The following is a 21,053-nucleotide window of genomic DNA, read 5'->3' as shown; positions in this document are numbered from 1 at the left end:
AGAAACAGGTGACAGATCTAGAAAGGAAGGTGCTACACTACATGACTACCTATATGTCTACCCCAAAGTGGTGATAGTTGGTAGCTAACAATGGACACAGGTGCCTTCCTTCATAAGTTGAGAGCTCTCAACCCCGCACAAAGCAACCCCGCCGTCTCCGCAAAACAGGGGGCTCGTGGCGCGGCACTTGACGTTTGATTGGAGCCGGTCGAGTCGCAACTGCTGCGTTCATTGGCCATACCTAACCTGGGCGGATCACGATGGGGCCCAAATAACCTGTGTGCGATGCGGCGATGCAGCCTTGCAAGCACCTGACCCGCTCTCCTGACGTACATCCGGCCCTCTCCTGCAACCGCACTGTTGATCCGGTGCTTTACCTGTGACCCCCAGGCGTTACCTTCAGCTACGACCCCAGATTTCTCCAACTGTTCCCGTGTCGGCTTGGAGCTCCTAGACGTAGCCCAAGTCCAGGTACCTCTCATGGTTGGTTGTGTGCCACAGCTGTCAGCCGGTGCTTGGAGCTACTTGTAAAACAAAGCCGAGGAAGAAGAAGACGAAGCCGTTTCTTGCTTGAGTCGTTCTCTCCTGACCTCTCCTCAACTTCTTCACCTGCTCCCCCTGTGTGTCAAATACTGTCGCCATCCTCCCTCTTTGCGAAGTTCACAGCCTGCATCGCAAGGAGGCGCAACCTTTCCTGCCTACTTCACTTTGGTACTCTCGCTGCCTTCCTTGACCGCATCCTCCTCTACTGCTTGACCCCGCCAAGAATCCGTTTGTTCTCGGAGCTGGTTCTCGGGAAGCTCATTCCATCATGCGTTTATCCTCGTTACTAGTGGTCGCCGCGACGGCCAGCGCTTCCACATTGACTCCTCCTGTACTTCCTCTAATTGTTCGCAACCCGTACCTGAGTACCTGGCTCGGCAATGCTCGCGATGCGCCGTGGGAACATTGGCCCTACTTCTGGACCGGCTCTAGCGTAAGCTCTCTTGACTTGCCGTCCACTCCAGGCGCGTGGTCTGGCTAACTGGGGATAATCCCATCAGGTCGGGTTCTCGGTCATGGCCTCGGTGCCCGACTCCAATACCATTTACCCATTGCTGGGACGGCCCCAGGATTCATTGCCCCCATCTTCCAAGTGGGTTTGGCTGCTACCTATCTTCGTGATTGTAAATTGACATGCCTTCAGATACTACAACGTATCTGTCCCGTCCTACCTAGGCGCAACCTTTGACGCCTCGACGACGAACTTGACCTACTCGATCCCCCCTCCACCCGGATCTGCCGCGCCGGTCAAGGTTGTGCTCTCCTTTCTCTCGCCCATTACGCCCACCTCGACCTTCCGACAATCGATCCCTGCTGCGTATCTGACTGTCCACGCCGAAGGGTCTTTCGACATCAACATCTACACCGATGTCAATGGCGAGTGGGTCAGCGGCAACAGGGACAACAGCATAGTCTGGGAACTGAGCAAGGCAAAGGCCTCGAACAAGCAGAGCGCTGCTGCTCTAAAGACCTGGCAAGTTGGCAGACAGTATCCGCAACTGCTCACCGAGTTCGCCGACCACGCGGAATGGGGTACTCTGCACTTTACCGGCCCCGCCGACGTCTACCACCAAGCCGGCACGTCCGCGAAGCTTCGCCAACAGTTTGCGACGAAGGGCTCTCTGACGAACGAGATCGATACCTCGTACAGGAAGATCATGGACGAGGAACCCGTCTTTGCTTTCTCCAAGACCTTTCACCTGAGTGGCAAGACGGGCAGCGAGTCGACGTCTGATGATAGTGTACTATTCACGTTTGCTCTTGTCCAAGACCCCGTGGTCCAGTTCGCCGCTGCAAGAGGACTGACGCAGATGCGCCCGTTGTGGTCCTTTTACTTTGCCACCCCGGCCGAGCTGATCCAGTACCACTACGATGATTTCTCGGCGGCTAGCCTACTGGCTGGGAACTACTCGAATCAGCTTGCCATTGATGCGTTTGCTTCTGGGTCATCAGATTACCAGGACATTGCCGCCCTGTCAGCTCGCCAGGTCCTCGGCGCAACACAATTCTCTGGAACCCCCGATGACCCGATCCTCTTCCTCAAGGAGATCTCTTCCAACGGAAACTTCCAGACCGTCGATGTGATCTTCCCTGCGTTCCCGTTCTTCCTGTACACGAACCCTCGTTGGCTGGCATACCTGTTGGAGCCTCTGCTTGAGCATCAGCTTAGCGGACAGTATCCGAATGATTATAGCATGCATGACCTGGGTGCTCATTTCCCGAATGCGACTGGACACCCTGACGGGAATGATGAGTACATGCCTGTTGAGGAGTGCGGAAACATGCTCATCATGGCACTGGCACTTGTCAACGCCTTCAAGTACGACACGCAGCCAGCGTTCCTGCAAACTATCAACGAACATGCGCACTCCCATGTCTCTCTCGAGGCAGAGACCAGCAGTGCTCGCCCATGGGGACTTTCCATGGACTCCTTTGGCATCGACCGTCGCTCGGAGGTCGCTGCTATGAGGGGCTCAAAGGAGGCCGAGAAATGGGCGTCCAGATCCTACGAGTTGTGGACGAAGTGGACGGGTTATCTCGTTCGCGAATCACTGATCCCGGCCAACCAACTCTGCACGGACGACTTTGCTGGATGGCTATCGAACCAGACGAACCTGGCCCTCAAGGGTATCATTGGAATCAAGGCGATGGCCGAGATCTCCAATATTCTTGGCAAGACGGACGATTCAAAGTACTACGCGGACATTGCAGCCGACTATATTGACCAGTGGCAAGGCTTTGGCATCTCCAGAGACGGCACCCATGCCAAGCTGGCGTACACCTGGTACGGTTCTTGGACGACCATCTATAATCTCTTTGCGGACTCGCTGCTCTGCTTCCACTTGCCCGAGGAGAAGAAGTCGACCCTCGGAGGACGAGTGACGCAGTGGATCCAAAAGGCCATTGGCATCGAGAAGCAGTCGACGTTTGTCCCGGATAAGGTGTACAGTATGCAGAGCAACTGGTACCATGCCGTATTGCAGCACTACGGGCTCCCGCTCGATAGTCGCCACCTCTACACGAAGAGTGACTGGCAGTTCTTCGCCGCTGCGGTGTCGAGCAAGAAGACCCGGATGGAGATTCTCCAGAGCGTCGCGACATGGGTCAATGAGACCACAACAGGTAAGTCGGAGACTTGAACCTGTCACTTTTTCCTACCTTGGACGACATGTTGTTTGCTGACCATGATGTGACAAAAGACCGACCCTTCACCGATCTCTACGAAACAGAAGGAACTGGTGGCTGGCCCGGCCCTCACTTCATGGCTAGACCGGTCGTTGGAGGCCATTTCGCCTTTCTGGCACTGGAGAGAGCTTGCGGGGGCAAGGCTGTCGAGGGACTGAGCTTCTTGGACGAGCCTGCATCGTTTGCGGAGGTGAATGTCGGAAAGGCGCTGGAGGCTGAGATGGTGAGCGGAGGTGTTCTGGGCGCAGAGCAGCAGGTAGTCATGGAGGATCTGTAAGACGTGAGCCTTTTGGCATGAATGCTCTAGATGCCGTTCTCCATATTTCAACATGGCATTTGATCAAGACTATCGATCAAGACTATCTAGCAAGGTGGTCGTACCATCATAGTCGTAGTATACTGTATACTGACGACTAAACGCATCTACCCAAGTCTCGATTATTCGATATGCTGCAACATGCTCCGTCATTGCAGTCGAGATGAAAAACATTTTCGAATAGACGACAGACACTACATTGCGCCGGTCAGGGGATTGTCTTCTCTTTGTTCTTTGATTCAGAATGTTTGAGAGTCTCTGGACCTCCCTCTCATGTTGTGGCCATGGCAAAATGCCCCTTTGTGGATTCAAGATATTGTTCATTGGCACCTATCCCCACATTGAGACTTTTGGACCTCAGCTAGGCGAGGGACCTGCAGTGTAGCGAGGTAGTTTGGTAAACAGCACGGCAGTCAAGTATTAACTTTCTTGGCCAAATATAGCTTCTCGATGGGTGGATGAAAGAAAATACCAGACCATGGGCCCGGAAAATCTGAATGTGATAAAGTAACATGCATGTCAATATCCAATTCAAGGAATGCCCATTGTGCATGGGGTCGGTATGGTCATCGCTCGCGCGGGAAGTCTCATTGGATTGAAAATTCAGAAAAGGTCCGCGCTTTGGCCAACTGGCGACAGGGAGATGTAACCGTACCTATTGCAGTCAACTGGCTGTGTTTTTTCCCTTGCTGCTGGTGCTCACCCACGGTCCAGGAAGTGCCTGTCACCGAACATCCACAATTCCTGCCCCAGCACAGGCACTGGCAGGCAGGTAGTCAATCAATCAATCAACTCATGGAATCGATTCACGGATGGTAAAGGTGCGTGCCTTGCTTGTATGTAGGTATCCCACCACCCATCACCACCCACCATCCTGGTGTCCAGCAGTAGGCATTGGGTGCGGTTTCCTTCTGGCCCATTCCTTCGTTCGCCCTGCCTTCTCACCAACAGCGAAGAGATGGTCGAGCCATTGAGAGTACCATACATAGGTTGCATAACGTTGGTAGCCTGCTGCAAAAGCTGCATTTTGTCCGCCTTGCTCATGTTCCAGTCTTGAATTCGCCCAGAAAGCTGACCATTCAGGTGCTGGCTGCACCAACCCTGCGCCTTCCACTTCCGTCACAAGCTAGGTAAGGTAGGTACATTCACCGGACCTGGGGTGTACCTGCCGCTGCTGCTGTGAAAAGTGGTATCACGGTCTTAAGGTAAGTACCTTTAGGTAAGACAGGCAATGCTTAGTGCTTTGACTACCTAGCTGCAAAGACAGGCAAGGCAGGCGCGCCCATACACCCGACACACGCACACCTCACCCATTGACCCCGTGGACCATCTTTCTCTCCCTCTCTACCTCTCTCTGCGCCTCGACCACAAACGTCCCTTCCTTCACCTCGCTTTCTTCACCTTTCCCTCCCTCCCACAATCGGCATCTCAAGGCCTCGTCGCTTCCTCAATTGATGTCTATCGTCGTATAATTACTACATCGACGATTGTACCAAAAAATTTCCTATCTTCGTCCAGTCTCTTTTTTCTCTCTCCCACGTACGCATCCCCTTCCTTACTTCCCCAAGGTTCCCCTTCTTGTTGGGTCCGATCCGCTTCGCATCCTCCCTTCTGACCAATCGCCGCAACAGAAGAGTCTGCGTCACCGGCTTTCGCGTCGTTGGCCAATTCTACCCACAACCAACATCAAACACTGTCAACGAACAACAACTCGTTTGTTCACTAGATCATTATGGCTTCCACCGCTATGGATTACGAGGCCGCCAACGGCGACCGCTACGATGGTTCGTTCTTTCTCGATACAGACCGCCCCCCAAAGCACGACGAGGCGCTGACAGACAAACGCGACACAGACGAGGCTCCTCGTTACGAGCGCGACAACCGCAGCGCCTCCCCTCGCCCTGCGCGTGATGACGGAGACTCTGGACGTCGTCGCTCTGCTTCGCCCTCTGGCAACGGTGACCGCGACCGCGACCGGTAAGCAAACACAAAATTTCGATGAATCCGCTTTTGTCCAAACAATGTTCGATTGCTGACACGTACTGTTTTCCTTTCCAGTGGCGCCAAGGATGAGACTGGCTCCCGCGGTGGCGACCGTGACGATGACGGCGCTATCAACCCTGGCTCCAACCTCTTCGTCACTGGCATCCACCCCCGTTTGACCGAGCAGGAGGTCACTCGCATGTTCGAGAAGTACGGTGATGTTGAGAAGTGCCAGATCATGCGCGACCCCCACACCAAGGAGTCTCGTGGATTTGGCTTCGTCAAGATGGTCACTTCTGACCAGGCCGACGCCGCTAAGGAGGGTCTGCAGGGAGAGCAGATTGAGGGACGCACCTTGAGCATCGAGAAGGCTCGTCGTGCTCGCCCTCGCACTCCCACCCCTGGCAAATACTTCGGCCCCCCCAAGCGTGGTAAGCATTTGCTCTGTCAACACGATCACTTTAGGAGGAGTCACTAATGCGACGTTCAACAGAGGGCGGTGGCGGCGGAGGTGGCCGTGGAGGCCGATTCAACGACCGTTACGACGACCGTCGTCGCGGAGGTTACGGCGGTGGCGGCTATGGAGGTGGTGGCTACGGAGGTGGCCGCGATGACCCCTACCGCTACCGCGGATACGAGCGCCGTGGAGGCTACGAAGACCGTGGCGGTGGCGGTGGCTACGACCGTGGCTACCGTGAGGACCGTGGCTACGACCGCAGCTACCGTGAGGATCGGGGCGGCGCTGGTGGCTCCGGCGGCTACGAGAGACGCGAGCGTGGTGGTGACGATACTTACAGCAGCAGTGGCCGTGTCGATCGCTACGGCGGCGGCGGTGGCGGACGTGAGGACCGTGGCGACCGCTATGCTCGTGGTGGCGATGACCGCCGCGGCGGTGGTGCTGCCGGCTACGAGAGACGCGAGCGCGGTGGTGATGATACCTACAGCAGCAGCCGTGACCGTCCTCCTCGCGATGCTCCCGCCGGAGGTGCGGCTTACGCTGACGCCCCTGCCCGCTCCGAGGGTCGTGAGGCCTATGGAGGTTGGAAATCCCAACCCCAGTGAATTCGCTGTGGTCTCAACGCTAACGTATCTAGGCTCTCGCTAATTTCTTAACGCTCTCTTCCGGAGTCGTCAATACGCCCGGTTTGATGGCGACTGACGGATCATCCCTTTCCTCTTTCCTAGTTCGATCGATTACGGCGGATATCCCAAAATTTGCGTCTCATGAAGTTCTTGTGCACTACAACTAGTATGGGATGGATCACAAAATGGGAATTTTTCGGCCTGCGTGGTTCACGGCTTCTTAACCTCGGTTTCTCGGTAACAATGACTGTAGGCGAGAACCAGCTGCCTTTTATTTGGGTGCTGTTTCTTAACTCGGTCTCTGCAGTCGACGAATGTTTGGCGGTCTCTATGGTAGCTATGGCAAACAATCAACACGGCAAAAAAACGGCAGGCATCGACAGGCTTTGGCCAGAGTGACAGTCACTTCCCCCTCGTGGACCAGCACTTTCGTTACACCACATCGTGGGCCTGCGGCGGTCCACGATTGTTTCTACGCAGCACTTTCCACCTTGTACCATTATCTATCGCGTCCCACATCGGGGTTCAGTCGAGTTTGAGACGGCTTCGCAAATCCGACATGGCTCTTTCGATGCAATTTTCAGCATGATAAGATGTTGACCAGCAATGCAACATGAATGACAACCACGTCCCTTAATTCAACTAAAACGTAACTGTGCCGCCTGAACGCCACTATTCAAATTCAACCCTCATATCGTAAATGAAACGCCTCTTTTCCCGCCATCCACACCCTCTATTGTTCATTTCATCGTCATGTCAGCACAAATCAGTGGTACGGGATTCAACGAAGTCGTGGCCCTTGCTTCGCCGCGTTATTCTGATCACCCACCTCCAGCGCTTCTTGGCCGTGTTTAGAGCGTCACATGGCATATGTGATAACAAAGCACAAAATTTGTTTCAAAGGTATCTCCCCCCAAATGCACTGAACTAAACTGACGCTTTAGCAAACACATCGCTTTCACAGTGAAAATTCGTTCCGCTTGGAATGTGGATGCCTGACATAGCCTTGGCGTCCATCTCCCACGTTTGCTTCGCTACTTACTCTACTTCCTTTTTCCGCCAGCTTTTCCGATTTTGCGCGGGCGACCAGCCTAAGTTCCAACGCGCGGTGCAGCCCAACTTTTAGGCCTACCCCATCTAGTTGTCTGCTGTCTCAGTCACGGCGCGGGGTTTGCCTTTCGCGTGTTGGTTTGGAAATATTTTCTCCATTTCCCACACGGCTTCTGGCAGGGCTTTCCCTATTGCCGCAAAGAAGTTGCTCAAACGCATCGTGGCTCAACCTTTGATGAGGTCTGCTGTATCTGACAGCCTGCGGCGAACAGAGATCCGAGGCCTTCGTCATCTGCGTCAAAATAGCGTTCAACGTCGAACGTAAGAGGCACGAGCATAATTTACTTGGACCAGGCAAATCGTTGAGAGTCTCTCACCTCTCTATTAATATGGAACTCCCAAGGGGTTGCCCGGTCTTTCACGTCATCCCGCTGGGAAGAATAATTGCTACACAACTTGCACCCGAATGGTAATTAACAGCACAAACCAGATAGGCAGTATCATAGCTTGGTACATAATATAACACAAAGTCATCAAAAGGAACTGTACAGTCCATGGCGCTCCACCCGTCGTCCAGAAGTTTGGGGAATCATTCATCATTTAGTCGTGACTACTGCTGCGAACACATGATCTTCAACTCGGGTACTCAGCCTCAGTCGTTTCTTGGTGCCTGTGACTGGTTGGGCGCAGGCGCAGGCGCACCAATAAGCCAGCCAACGCCTGATGTTAACGTGCCCATGGCCGCCTCGCGTAGCTGATCGCGCTTCCTCGCCCTGGGGTGGTCATCATGCCCATCCCATTCGCCGTCAGGCGCCGAGCCTGATGAACCCGGCGCAGGAGCCGCAGCGGCGGCAGCAGCGGCGCCACCACCGGCAGATTGCTGTAGAGTCGAGAGCGCAGTGAAGTTGCGAGTCGCCGCGCGGGCCGTTGCACGCGAGAGGTCGAACAGCGACATGGGGGCGTCATCTCCGGCCTTGCTCGCAACCGCGGCTGATGGGTGGGCCTGCCGTTCGCCTGACGACCGGTGAGATCGCACCGCCGCGGGGGCTGCGTCGAAGCCGCCGGGCATGACAGAGTGCTCGGCAGTGCCCAGGTCCTCTTCGCGAGCAGCGTCTTCCTTGATGGCTGAGTCAAGCTGCTCCTCGCAGCGGCGGAAGGTTTTGAGAATCTCCTGTAGCTGCGAGGGAGGCGCAATCCTCAGGGCCGTGGCGAGGCAGTCGATGCGCTGTTCTAGGTGCCTGATGTCGGGATTCCCGCTGGCGTTGCCCAGGTGTGTCGGGCGTACTGTTCGGGCACTCCTGATGTACTGCCCGGCCTGCAGAGCAGCCCTCCAGGACCAGTCGTCGTCGACTTTTACCGTGGAACCCATTGATGCGTCCACTCCGCCGCTGAGCCGGTTGACGATATATGAGTACGCCGTCTCAAAGTCGTCTTCTTTCAAGGCTGCTTCGATACACATGGCTGTGATGCGTTGTGTCGCAGCATCGATTTGCTGCCCATTCTCTTCGGCTTGAGCTGTAGCTGCGGCGACCTTGTTATTGCGGTCCACGAGTCCGGCGTGAACCATGTTGGTGCCCACGTCCAAGAGGTCATGAATGCGAGTGTAGCTCTTCGGGTTCTGCTCTAGAACCTTACCAATGATGGAAACGGGATCTGAGTGAACACGCAACACGATGGGACTGAAGGGTTCGCCTTGCCTCAGGACCAGCCGGTATTCGCTGAGGGCATGCGTTGCTTTCAGCAAGGAGTCGATACGGCGCCGCTCAGGGACGGACTTGTGAATCGTTTGAGGGAAGGCATTGATACTGTGAAACTATTAGCGGGAGTCCGTCGTGATATGGGTTTTCCTACTCACATCTCGTCACATTTCTTGAGGCCGCCCCTCGCGCGGCTTGGGTTCGACGCATTGTCGTACGCGTTGAGCGCAGCAGCTACGACGGTCTCCTGCACTATTTGCGGCGACAGCGGCTTGTCGGTGGCGTCCTCGTAAAGGGACCTTGCGAGCGAATATCCTGGCCATGGTTAGTAAAGTAGAGTCATGGATTGTGTATGGTACACATACGTGTACTGGACAGGAGTGCTCTCAAGATCTCAGTCTCGATAACTTCCGGCTTGACCTTGGCGAATATTCCCATCACCTTGCCCTCTGGCGTGGGGGCAATGCCCCAGTCTCGGAGCCAGAGAACTTCCTTTCGTCTCTTGACCCAATATGTTTCGTCGTTCTTAGGAGCGTTCTCTGCTAATGTATGTATCAGCTGAATCACCTCGGCCTTCTGGTCTCTTTCATCTTGGATGAACGCCAAGTCTCCAGCTCTCTTAATAGTGCAAGGTAGTCCACATTGCGTCAGTATGAATGCGCTGAGGATCAGGCCATGGAGAAGGTGTGTTGACTTTCGAGACGGCTTGGTGAGAGGGTTCGAATCCTTGAGCAGGTCGTCTCGCATAAAGGCAGTGTTCTTGTGGTTCAGGATCCCATCACCTTCCAGATACGCAACAGCAGATAACGTATCTGTACCCTCGCGAAGTGACATCATATCATCCTGACCTAGCAGGTCCATGACCTTCCTCAACATTTGGTGTGCTCCTTCGAGCGCTTCTACGCTGGCCTCTGGTACCAGATAAGCGCACGCCATGATTCCTCGTGCATAGCGGCGATCGAGATGCTGCTGTTGCTGCTCACTGAGCCACACAACATCATGCTCTCCCAGATCTACGTCTACAGCACCTCCCCATTGCTCAACGGCAGCAACAGCCACTCTCCAGGAGCTCGAGCTCTTGGAAAGAAGCCATTCGAGGAAACGTTCCCATCCCGCACTGTAAATGCCCTCCTCTGTCGATTCAGTCTTGTCTAAGCGTTTCCACCGCGCGTCGTCATGCAACCAGGGCACAAGCATGCCTCTGAGATCTCTCCCGATCAAAGTATAATCCTTTGGCTGCGCGCCCGTCTGGGACAAAAGAGCATCAACGGCGGCGCCATCTGGGAGACTCTGAAACTCGGCCAACGTATAGGGCACGCTTTCCGTCGGGTAGTATTCGTAATTCCTCCTTAGCAGTGGCAACAAGGTTGAGACCATCCAGACCCGGATACCTGGAGCATACTGTATAAAAGGGCCAAGTAATTCGGGAAGCTGGTTGAGCAGGCCGGCCTCTTCGTCGACACGGTGTGCTCGGTGTAGGAGGAATAAAGTCAATGGATCGTCGTCGGTTTCGACCGTGATATCCTTCCTAGCTAACGGTAGCAAGTGGAGTTTGCGAACCTTTCTCGCAGCGTCTTCATCCGACAAGTTCTCGACGATAGAGTGGTCGATGTTCTCGGCTTCGCGGTCGATGAATTCGCCAGTCGAAAGCTCCTCCAAAAAGGAAAGGTAATCGCTAGAACTAACTGTCTCGGGCAGATAGGTCACGAGGACGCGCAGAACGAGGTCCTTGCGGAGGACAGTAGCATGTCGAGAGGCAAGAAAGGCCAGGCTTTCAATATCGGCGTGGATGGCTAAGTGGACAGCCAAAAGCACAAGCTTCGGCGGGGACAGGACGAGGCTCATTCTGCAAGGGTCCGAGGCATATCCAGTCTAGTGTGTTGTCGGGAACTTTTACTGCGAGCTGACCATGAAGCGCTGGACTCAGCTGGTCAGAGGAGCTATCGCGAACCGATGTCGGTATATCGGAGCGCTGGACAAGTCGACAGGTGCAAGCGCAAGTGCAAGTGGGCACAGGCACGGGCATCAAGGTCCAGCTCCCCGAAGCGTGTTCAGTTGGGGACTTGGGGTGCATGCACTTAGCTTTCGTCATCAGATACTAAAGAAGGTACCTTGCCTGAGGTGCTGAGTGGATTGAGTGCCAGGTGCTCTGATTGGCAAGCAAGCGGGTCAGGGAGGAATAGACGCGCGCTAGCCCCGAGAACTCACGGTCCCGGCGGAAGTGCTATTGGAATCAAGTACCTTCTGATAGGATAATATTTGCCAGACAGCCGCGGACTCTTCCATTGGCACAACCACCTTCCAGACTTTCGACTTCGCGATTGCGTCTCCACGACAGTGCCCGACGACTTGAAGCTTCACCAACCCACCAATCGGCGCTTGTATATCCACAATGGCCTCTGGATACGGACTTCACGGAGGTAATTGCCCATTCCCGTCGCCATTGATGCCGTACTGATTCTGTGACGCCGGCTAGGCCCATCGCGGTGCTTCCCCTACTGGCAGGAGCTTCTTGGCTGCTATGTCGTCAACACCAACGGCGAGGATCACTCAGAGAAGAAGAAGTGCGGATTGGCTCTGGAGGACTACTACGAGTGCCTGCACCACAAGAAGGAGGTCTGTCAGACCCCTCGATCCCTCAATCCCGGCATACCTATCACCAGAGGACCGATCACTAACCAGTGACACGAACACATATAGGCTGCGAGAACGAGAGCGCTCCAGGCTGCCTACCGAAAGGCTGAGTCTGCCAGTGCACGAGACAACGCACCGAGCGCGGGGCAAATACGCAACCTAGGGCTACTTGGCAAGGAGGACGACACTAAGGTCGTAACGGGGTCGAGTTGAGCGAGATAAAGTTAAAGCCGGGCTCGAGAGGGGCGAGACAAACATGTACATGGCGCGAACCGAATAGGTAGCTTTTGCAAGCACCAAATGATCAACACTAGTTTTCTTTTCAGTGCATGGAGGTGGATCGCTTGCGTGCTGTTCGGGGATCTAGAGAGGTGCCAGTTTCACCTTAGACGAGACACATCTCCTGCATTAGAAGATTTGAATGCGTTGAGGAGTCACCGAACACATGTATGGTTGTGGTGGTTGTGGTGGTGTTATGTTGTTACTAACCTCAAAGCGGTGGGCTTCCCATACGCCATCTGAGAAGTCTGCGTATGTAGGTAAACGAAAGGGAAGCAATTGCCAACGTACCTAAGCATGGAGCTTAACCTTATCGGCGAAATTTGCGAAGAACGGCGGCAGGAGCAGGCGGCCAGAGCAAGGTAGCTTGTATACGTACTGAGGGAAGGTGCAGACTGCAATTCACCAGAAGCCGCACCTGCCCTGAAGAAAAACCGACGCAGTCGACGATTCGCACTCAGTCCAAACTTTCAATACACTTCACTCCTACCTCACCTACCAGTTTCCAGACGCATATTCCCAAAATACCAACCCGATCAAATTACTGCTTCCACGTCCCCTCGACTACCCTCATAGCTACCACTAATCACCATTCCCTTCCTTTCCCTCAAGTGTTGTTCTGCAAACTTGGCTGGTTCCATGGGAGACCTCGTCGAACTCGTTCGCCCAAGCATAACCGATCGTCAGCAACACAGACACAATGCCTAGCTTCAGGGGCATCGACGTCTCGATCGTGCCCGGTCCCAACATGGAGGGGTTGCCCGAGCTCCCTCACCCCGAGTCCTCCTCTGTCCGACTTCGGGGTCATCATGCAGCAAGCCCGATGTCGACCACGACTTCCAGCTTCACGTCAACACCAGAGAAGTGCAGACCGACGACATCCGTCTACATTCCCTCGTCGCCAGGTCTGTCACTACTTTAGCTTGCTTCCTCAGCGCATTACACCAATTGGCCAGAATTGACGTAGGTTATACAGGATCCCAGTTCCACTTGAGATACTCAATCAACAAACCTCCCCCGGGTAGCAAATTCCTGTACTTCAGAATGACCATGAACGGTCGTCAAGTAGTTTCTTGGGGTATCAAGTCGCAAGCCACCCAGAGCCAGATCGTTAGTCATGCTCTGTACGAGCCCGATACCAAGTGGCATTATCGAGAGTGTGGCGTCACTTATAAGCGTGAAGGCATTGAGAAACGTTTCTTTCACTTCACACCGCGCTCCGAGACCTCCGCTGCCATGGATGGCGGCCTCATCGACCTTCAGATTTTCCGATCCTACGGACGAAGGAGGAGGGCGCCTCAACTTGATGACTTTCGCAGTCAAGATCAATACGGGATCACGTAAGATTTCCTTTTCATAATCCACTCCAACACTTCGACTAAATTGATCCATGACATAGATCACCAACCGGCGGCCTCGTGGAGTTACCTCAAGATCTCACATTCTACGACTGGGCCCTTATCGACCCTGTTGACTCTCCATTCGCCGCTTTCCGCTTCTTCTACCGCACTTGGGGAAACTTGAAGGCGCTGAACTTGGTCTCAGAAGCGCATTATGAGGAACTGATGGCCTCAGATGCACAGAGTGGACATTTGCCTGACAGACCAAAGACGCCAAACCACAATGAGACTGGAAGCTATATTCGAACCCACCCGAGACCATTTGGCCTCGAATCCCTTGACGGTCTAGTCTTTGAGGACAGTAACAAAGGTCGGAACAAGATTAGAGAGAGGCAGAATTCGCCTGCCGAGAGAGACTTCTACCTTGAAACACCACCCAAGCTCGCTCCTCCGGCCCTGAAAACGACCAGGATGCCTCAACCCAGCAAGCTAGCGCGAGAGATTCGGAAGGTGTCAGACCCTCTTCGACCTCTGCCAATGCTTCCTGACTTTGAACCATCGATCAGCAGGCAGTCACTAGAATCGACGAGGGCACCTTCAGTCACACCATCGCTCTTACCGTACATTGACGAGTCGAGTGGTTGTGACGAGATTGAGCTTGGAGTTGCCAGACAGGTGACGCTGCCCTCTCTATCTCAAGAGCTCCCTAAGATACATCCTCGCCGTCCTCTCCCATCTCCGCCCCTAGGACTTCCAGCGTCTTCATCCGACTATGACATGAGCCCTCCTTCTACGGGTGGCTTGGAGGTATTTAACAGGGTTGGGAGGCAAGATTATATTGCAGCAGCGCGTGCGAGCGCCATGAGGCTGCGAGGTTCGTCTATCAGCAGTCTGAGTTTCTCAGACTATTCCATTCGAGATCCCAGGCGCCTCGGTTCTAACCCCGGCATGGCGTCAACTGTCGATAACTTTGACAACGTGAGCGTCTCGGAAGGAGAATGGCTCAAGCGGAGTCCATCGCCTTTGCGTCGCAGGCATGGCAGATTGAATCTCAACAAGTGGAGTGATCGAGGGAGGAATGAAGACCAATGAGACTTCCGGGTTCAAGAAGACAAATTCGGGTTATCTGTAGGACTATTTTGATCATAGGCACGAGTTTGCTGAAAGGAACGGAGCACTTCAGTGGCCAATTCACTGATCATATTCAGAAGAGGCCTGTATGTTTCTAAGACATGTTGGAAGCTCTTAGCCATGAAAACTGAGAGGCTCACATCACTATGTTCAGTAGACGGAAATTCACAGCTTTGCTGAACAAGGAACCGAAACGGAAGTGAACCGTTATTGGTGCATTGGAAAATGCGATAACTCACCGGGAAACAAGCTCTAAGGATCGATGTAATGGTAATATTACTTTGTTCTATATAGTTTATGGGCTTCTTGATGTTGACTTGATGAGACAGATATACATCGACATTGAATGGTCTTATCCTAGCTACTATGCGTCTGTCACAAGGTAAACATTATTGAATACGTTGCCACTAACGCGGAAGTGTTTAAACAGGATTATTGCGTTATAAATCTTCCATTGAGGTAGAATGTTGCTTCTGATTTTAATAGATGTCGACGAGCCTGGTCGGAGTAAAGACCATGCGACCTTATCAGTGGCGTTGACGAAGACGGAAACCAGCGACTTCCTTCGTGAAATCTAATCACGCTCAAATCAAACACTGCAGAAAGCCGTTGTCACTTTTCCCTCTGCTTATCAGTTACTCCAAGGTCCTCTATGAGCAGTGTATTTGCACTGGTGATTCTGAGTTATCCAAAGCATTCGCGCAAGAATTCCGATTTCACACATCACAAGTAGAACCTGTACACTCCTCAGAGCTATACCTTATCATTTAGGCCTGAGGAGGAACAAGCTAATCTCGTAAGGTGTCGACAGCTCCCGAAGGCTCTACATCACCACCACTTCTCACACAGAACCCGTTCAGGTCTGAGATTCAACCCGCTCTTCGATATGAGGCTCTCGACCAACTCATCAGTCATGGACGGGATCCCGCAGACGTACACCAACGCATCACCGCGTTCCGCTTCGGGCCCCAAGGCTTCCGCCACGTCTCCGAGGCCCATACGGCGCCTCTTGAACGGGACGTCCATCTCGTTGCAATGTAGAACGGACTCACCGGATGCGATCCCGGGACCGAGGCCGGTGAGGAACAACCTCATCTGGCCACGGACTTTTTCCCGGCCGAAAATAGCCGCTAGCCGCTCCATAAAGAGGATCTTTTCGGAATCGAGGAGGCTGTCCTCGCCAGACTCTTCTGGCGGCGACGCCGACGACGGCACCTTTGTCGAGTACATGAACTGGACATCGTACGGGCAGCCGCCCTTCCCTTCAACCCCTTCAGCCAGGTGACTCACGATACTCATCAGCGGATTCACACCGACGCCGCCTGCAATGAAGACGATTCGCCGCAGGGAGGCCAAGTCAGCAATTCCCGGGGGCGGCCAGACAAAGGACCCGCCGACGCGGACCTGAATCTCTGGTTTCTTCTCTACCTGGGAGGGGTCTTCATTCTCGTCGTCGACAGGTTGTTCCCAGAGCCAAGCGGCGGCCGGGTTCGTCGGCGACTTTTGCACCGCGAGCTCGAGGTACGCGGATCTTGGTAGGACGGCCTTGGACGGCGGGCTGGTGAGGGTGAAGCCCCCTGCCTTGGGCACGCCGGGGACGTAGGTGTCCAGCCATTGGCCTGGGAGGAACTGTTTTCCCGCAATGAGTAAGTCACATCGGATCAAGAGCCTGGCCAAGTGAGAGGTAAACCGGGAGCCACGGCCAGAGGCGGGGACATTTCCGCGCAATGTAAGTCGCGTATGTAAACCTCATCCTTTGAAGGCGGCAGGAAATTGTGGATGCCGAACGTACCTCAATCCTCGACCCCTCCTTTATCCCAAGCCGGAAGAGACGGATTTCTTCGTTTACGGCATTGACTCTGACAAGTGTAACGCTGTGCAATGTCTGTCTTTCTTCATGAGCACATAGGTACTGCTGACAGCATGACAGCTTGGAGGTGGCTTCCTACAGAATCCCGGGGTTGAGCCGCCGTGCGCTCGGTATGCGACGTCGACGTTTCCCCCACCTCCTTGCCCATATTTTGAAAAGTGTAGGTATATGCACGAGCTTGAGGAGGGTGAATGAGGAAACGACTATGTTTGATGGCGAGGAAGCTTGTACGCGGTTGATACATCTGATTTCTGGAATTGATGTTGGCCCCGCTATCAGAGGTAGGTGGGATGGATGGATGGATGGGTGGATGCCTGCACCGAGGTCGGTGAGCTTAATGAAGTGTGTACATTCCATTGTCCCACACTTGGCCAAGCACTACAACACAACGACAACGACGCATAGGTAGAAATTGCTACGTCGACACCAGAGCTATATATGTTATGTCATCACGGGTCAAATCCAGTAAGAAGCAGGTGGTTTCAACGACGGTGTGCTTTTAATTGCCCCCAATCTTTCATCCTCGCAGATCTTTCTATTTTTCAATACGCTTGCCTTGTCATCGTAAGCATACAAGTCCACGCCACCGCCCGAAGAGAACATGCGCCAAATCAGGACGGCTCGGTCCAGTTCACCTGGTCCATCACTTCTCCGGCAGACGAATGCCCGTACCCAATCCTCAGACGTAGTCGCAGCGGCTGCGAGAAAGTTAGCAATCTGATGAAAAAGTACAAAAGCAAAGAGGGGGAAGAAACATACTCCCTTGGCTCCAGACACAATCATTCTCTGGGTGGCTTCGGCGCCAGGACCAACATCCGTGCTCGAAATGGCCATGAGCTGCAGCTTCTGCGTCTTGGGAACAGCTGCTTGTAATCCCACGTTCGACAAAGGACCGGGGCCTGAGTTTCTGAAGCGACCGATGACCTGAACAAGACCCTCGGCATTGCGCTGGATCTGGAAGCTGACGTTGAGACCATTGTTGTCGTAGACAGGAAGGCCTGCGGGTGCCTGCGGGGCGGCCTGCGCCTGGGGCGGAGGGGTTGCCACGGCGGACATGGAAGACATCAGGTCCATGTTCGAGCCACCCATAACTGGTACAGGAGAGCCCACGGGCTGGGCAGGACCTTGGGAGAAGAGGTCCATGATAGAGGCTGCCTGGGATTGTTGCGGGCCAGGAGATGTCGATGTAGGGGGCGATGAGGTACCGCCCAGAATGTCGGCGAGAAGGTCGGTGTTAGAGGCGCCACCGGCGGCAGGAGTAGTTGTTGGAGGGGTGTCCATAAGGTCGAATAGGAGATCCTGCTCGGTTGGCTTGACGACCCTCGATTTCCTGTTGGCGGCCTTGGCCTTCTTTGTGGTGGTCGCCGCGCCCAGTACGCGGGATTCCTCCTTGATTTGAGGAGGCGGCATCTTCTCAAGAACGCCAGAGCGGATTTGGTCGTACGAGAACAAGTTGGTGTACTCAACAGCTCTTTGCTGAACCTCAACATCCAAACTTGTCTGGTGGACTTCAAGCAGCCGGCGGATGCGATCCAGTTGCGCAGGATCCGACAATCTCGTCGTGAGCTTAACGAGCGCCGTCACGATGTACTCGGTCGAAACTTGGGTTGCGTGGTTGCTGTTGAGGATAGTCGTGAACAAGTCGATGAGTTCGTGCTGCTTAACCTCACGAACCAGTTCTTCCTCTTCATATTGCCCACCTCTCAATAGAGCATCGCCGTACTCGCCGATACACCACGCTCCAGCTTGTGTAAGACTCTCCTGCGTAATATCCTTCTTCAAGTTGATATAAAGCTTCTGAACGGCGTAGGTCTGCAGTTCAGGGGTAGTGGCCACCAGTCGGATAAATGATGACATGATAGGCTCCTTAACATAATTGCCGGCGAGCGTCAACACTCGCAACATTGTGTCGACGTGCCAGCGCTTGTTCGGTGCAAATTTGTCGGCAGCAATGCCTATTTGACTGGTCATGGTAGGCTTGAACTCATTGTCGGCGACCTCCAAGAATGCAAGCAACTCCCGAATGAGGACCCGCACGTTGCTCTCGTTGATGAGCGTAAAGCTGAGTTCGAGCGCTCGCCTCCTGATGCTGATATCCGGGTCTCTCAAGCACTCCAAAATGGTGTTGCGATGTCTCTGGACAGCGTTTGGCTCGATGGCGACCACCTTGATAAGAGTGTTGAGCGCAACGTAACGGATGTTGTTATCGCGGTTGGACAGGAACTTGCCCAGAATATTGACACCAAGTACGCGAAGACCAGAATCCGCCTCGATATCGAGGATCGTGAGGACGGCCTCATACAAGATGGAGTTTCCGACGTTCTTTGAGGAGTCCGTATTTGTCGCAACCTGTGCCAGAATATCGTTGATCTGCTCACTGACATGTGCGTCGCCCGTAGCCAAGGCCCTCAAGAAGCGGAGGATCTTGACTTGCACAAACGGATCGCTGATACCTGTGACGTCATGCTCGGGAGCATATCCAGAGGTTGCGAGAGCCTTCAGTGTCTTGACCAGGTTCGGTACAAAGATCTTGAACTTCTCGACAATGTCCTCATCACCATCCGCATCTTCTTCTTCGTCGGCCTCGCAGAAGCTGGTTGCCAGGGTCAAGCCACACAGCTGGACGCCGTGGTTTCGGTCGGCCAGCAGGTTGCTGACCTTGTCGACGAAGTGCTCTTTCAAGTCTGGGACCTTGCGACATATCCGCATGGCACAGAGCGCCGCCTTCCTTCGAATATACGGGTTCGATGTGTTGACGCAGGCTTCGACTTGCTGGAACAGGTCTCGCGACATCTCAATGGAGGCGATGTTACCCAGGGTGCAAAGGGCCAGACCGACGACATACTGATTCGAGTGGGCGAGATCACTATTCCATATCAGCTATGGTGTCAATGGCCAAGATGTGTTGCCGGGCCTTACTTCTGTAGTGAGTTTGTCACAAGCGTCAAGACCTCCTGGTTTTCGTCAAGCAGCAAACTGGTAGCGAGATGTCCCAGTCGCTTGTCGGCAAATCGTGGAGAGGCAAGCAGCTTCAGACATTCGATCTGACCAAAATGTGTTCTCTCACCGAGGGTAAAAAGGTATAGGAGCTTGGCGACATTGTTCCGCCTAGTGATTAAACGTCAGCCCCGATCCGTGGTGGGTTTTCTTTCGGGGTCATAATCCATTGCGCACCTCACGCTGTGGTCGCCGCTCTCTTCTCTGAAGCTTGCTCGGATGGAGGCGCTCTCTTTCTGAATAACGGCTCGTTCGTCGGCGATGGTCTTGGCGGCGCGAACGTTGCGGATGAACTGCTTCACTGGAGTGTCACCTAAGTCAGCTCCAGGCCACCGTCACAGGTACAGAGGGGCTTCATCATACAAGAACTCATGTTGGGCGACCGGGGGAATGGGCCCGCGGAGGGCCTTGGACAGGTAGCTGGGTCCTGGAGGAGAGGAATGCACGGAGGGGGTTGCAAGCTCGTCGAGAGCTCTCGAAAGGGCGAGTCGCGATTATCGAGGAGGTCTTTGAGGGTCGTGTTCCGGTAGACTTGCTAAGGACCGACGAATAGACCAGATAGACGGGGCCAAGGATGTCAGGCCCGGCGGGTTGAGCGACATGCATCCGTGGCCTGGCATTGGAGGTGCACCGTGCAGCGCCGTAACAGGTGTGGGGCCGACGTGTGGACTTGGCCCTACATTTCAGGCGCAAACGAATTATGTGGTACTTCAAAGGCCATTGACCTTTGATAGGGGGCTTTAGGGGTCCTTCAGCGTGTCGTGTAGTACCTTACCTTACGGATACTGTACCTTAAGGTGCTTAGCTGGCATCCGTGTTTCTAAGCTAATGGGATCTTGGCTTGTGTGCCTGGGCTTCACCACCAAGATAACACCTCATGTTCCCGAGTCTTGTAAGACCTGAAGAGCTTCCAACCCGGTCTTTCCCTTGCTACATCCGGTTCACATTTATTCAGTCCATAGTCCCAGCTTAGACTCTGAATATCAATTCCCTAGAAGCAGCATTGACGATGGCTCGTGCACTATACCAAGATAGTCCAGACCATCCAAGCAGCAGATAGTCACGACAACGGATGGCAGTTCAAGGTTTGCTTCACTATACGATACGCACACTTGGAACATCTAGAGGGGCGGATCGGGGAGGTGCCTGCAGCCCTGCCAAGCTAGATTGCTCTGCCGGCCTAGCTCTCTGGCTCAGCATGTACCAGGTCATAGATAATACGTGTGGCACAACGTGATCGTCTATCCATCTTCATGACTCCGTCCTTTGATGAACAAGCTTACACAGTGCCTCTGTTGCCCGCTGTCATTATCAGCCTGGGTGCAACAGACTACTTTGCCCACCCAGCGAGTGCTCAACGCGGTCATTGGCGTCATATTTCAGCATGTGATGCTCGCCGCGGAGAAGCCATGGCAGCATTCACGCGCCTGGTACCAAATCACAAG

General features: G+C 54.1%; 6 protein-coding genes across 6 annotated transcripts; 4 read left to right on the top strand and 2 right to left on the bottom strand.

Moving 5' to 3' along the window:
* Positions 1–811: 811 nt before the first annotated feature.
* On the top strand, positions 812–3,505 carry CCOS01_08637 (uncharacterized protein; the record flags this gene model as incomplete). Its single annotated transcript, XM_060456798.1, has 4 exons — positions 812–976; positions 1,044–1,135; positions 1,187–3,165; positions 3,243–3,505. 4 exons carry the CDS (start codon positions 812–814, stop codon positions 3,503–3,505), a joined length of 2,499 nt encoding a protein of 832 aa, XP_060313072.1.
* Positions 3,506–5,276: 1,771 nt separating this feature from the next.
* Positions 5,277–6,777, top strand: CCOS01_08636 (transformer-SR ribonucleoprotein; the record flags this gene model as incomplete). Its single annotated transcript, XM_060456797.1, has 4 exons — positions 5,277–5,521; positions 5,603–5,958; positions 6,478–6,551; positions 6,622–6,777. The coding sequence occupies 4 exons, from the start codon at positions 5,277–5,279 to the stop codon at positions 6,775–6,777; spliced, it is 831 nt and encodes a 276-aa protein (XP_060313071.1).
* A 1,535-nt stretch (positions 6,778–8,312) lies between these two features.
* CCOS01_08635 (secretory pathway protein Sec39) lies at positions 8,313–11,202 on the bottom strand (the record flags this gene model as incomplete). The annotated part of the gene is made up of 3 exons (XM_060456796.1): positions 8,313–9,465; positions 9,516–9,672; positions 9,723–11,202. The coding sequence occupies 3 exons, from the start codon at positions 11,200–11,202 to the stop codon at positions 8,313–8,315; spliced, it is 2,790 nt and encodes a 929-aa protein (XP_060313070.1).
* Positions 11,203–11,749: 547 nt separating this feature from the next.
* On the top strand, positions 11,750–12,204 carry CCOS01_08634 (NADH:ubiquinone oxidoreductase 11.5kD subunit; the record flags this gene model as incomplete). Its single annotated transcript, XM_060456795.1, has 3 exons — positions 11,750–11,777; positions 11,834–11,973; positions 12,058–12,204. 3 exons carry the CDS (start codon positions 11,750–11,752, stop codon positions 12,202–12,204), a joined length of 315 nt encoding a protein of 104 aa, XP_060313069.1.
* Positions 12,205–12,970: 766 nt separating this feature from the next.
* CCOS01_08633 (uncharacterized protein) lies at positions 12,971–14,702 on the top strand (the record flags this gene model as incomplete). Its single annotated transcript, XM_060456794.1, has 3 exons — positions 12,971–13,175; positions 13,247–13,610; positions 13,670–14,702. 3 exons carry the CDS (start codon positions 12,971–12,973, stop codon positions 14,700–14,702), a joined length of 1,602 nt encoding a protein of 533 aa, XP_060313068.1.
* An 867-nt stretch (positions 14,703–15,569) lies between these two features.
* Positions 15,570–19,981, bottom strand: CCOS01_08632 (uncharacterized protein; the record flags this gene model as incomplete). Its single annotated transcript, XM_060456793.1, has 6 exons — positions 15,570–16,370; positions 17,247–17,309; positions 17,371–19,477; positions 19,531–19,719; positions 19,786–19,909; positions 19,972–19,981. 6 exons carry the CDS (start codon positions 19,979–19,981, stop codon positions 15,570–15,572), a joined length of 3,294 nt encoding a protein of 1,097 aa, XP_060313067.1.
* Between the last annotated feature and the right edge of the window lie 1,072 nt (positions 19,982–21,053).

Source organism: Colletotrichum costaricense (genome assembly GCF_030867565.1).
Source record: "Colletotrichum costaricense strain IMI 309622 chromosome Unknown Scaffold_8.1, whole genome shotgun sequence".
Classification (NCBI taxonomy): domain Eukaryota; kingdom Fungi; phylum Ascomycota; class Sordariomycetes; order Glomerellales; family Glomerellaceae; genus Colletotrichum; species Colletotrichum costaricense.
Note: the sequence above shows the minus strand (reverse complement) of the source record. Positions and strands in the feature narration are given on the sequence as shown.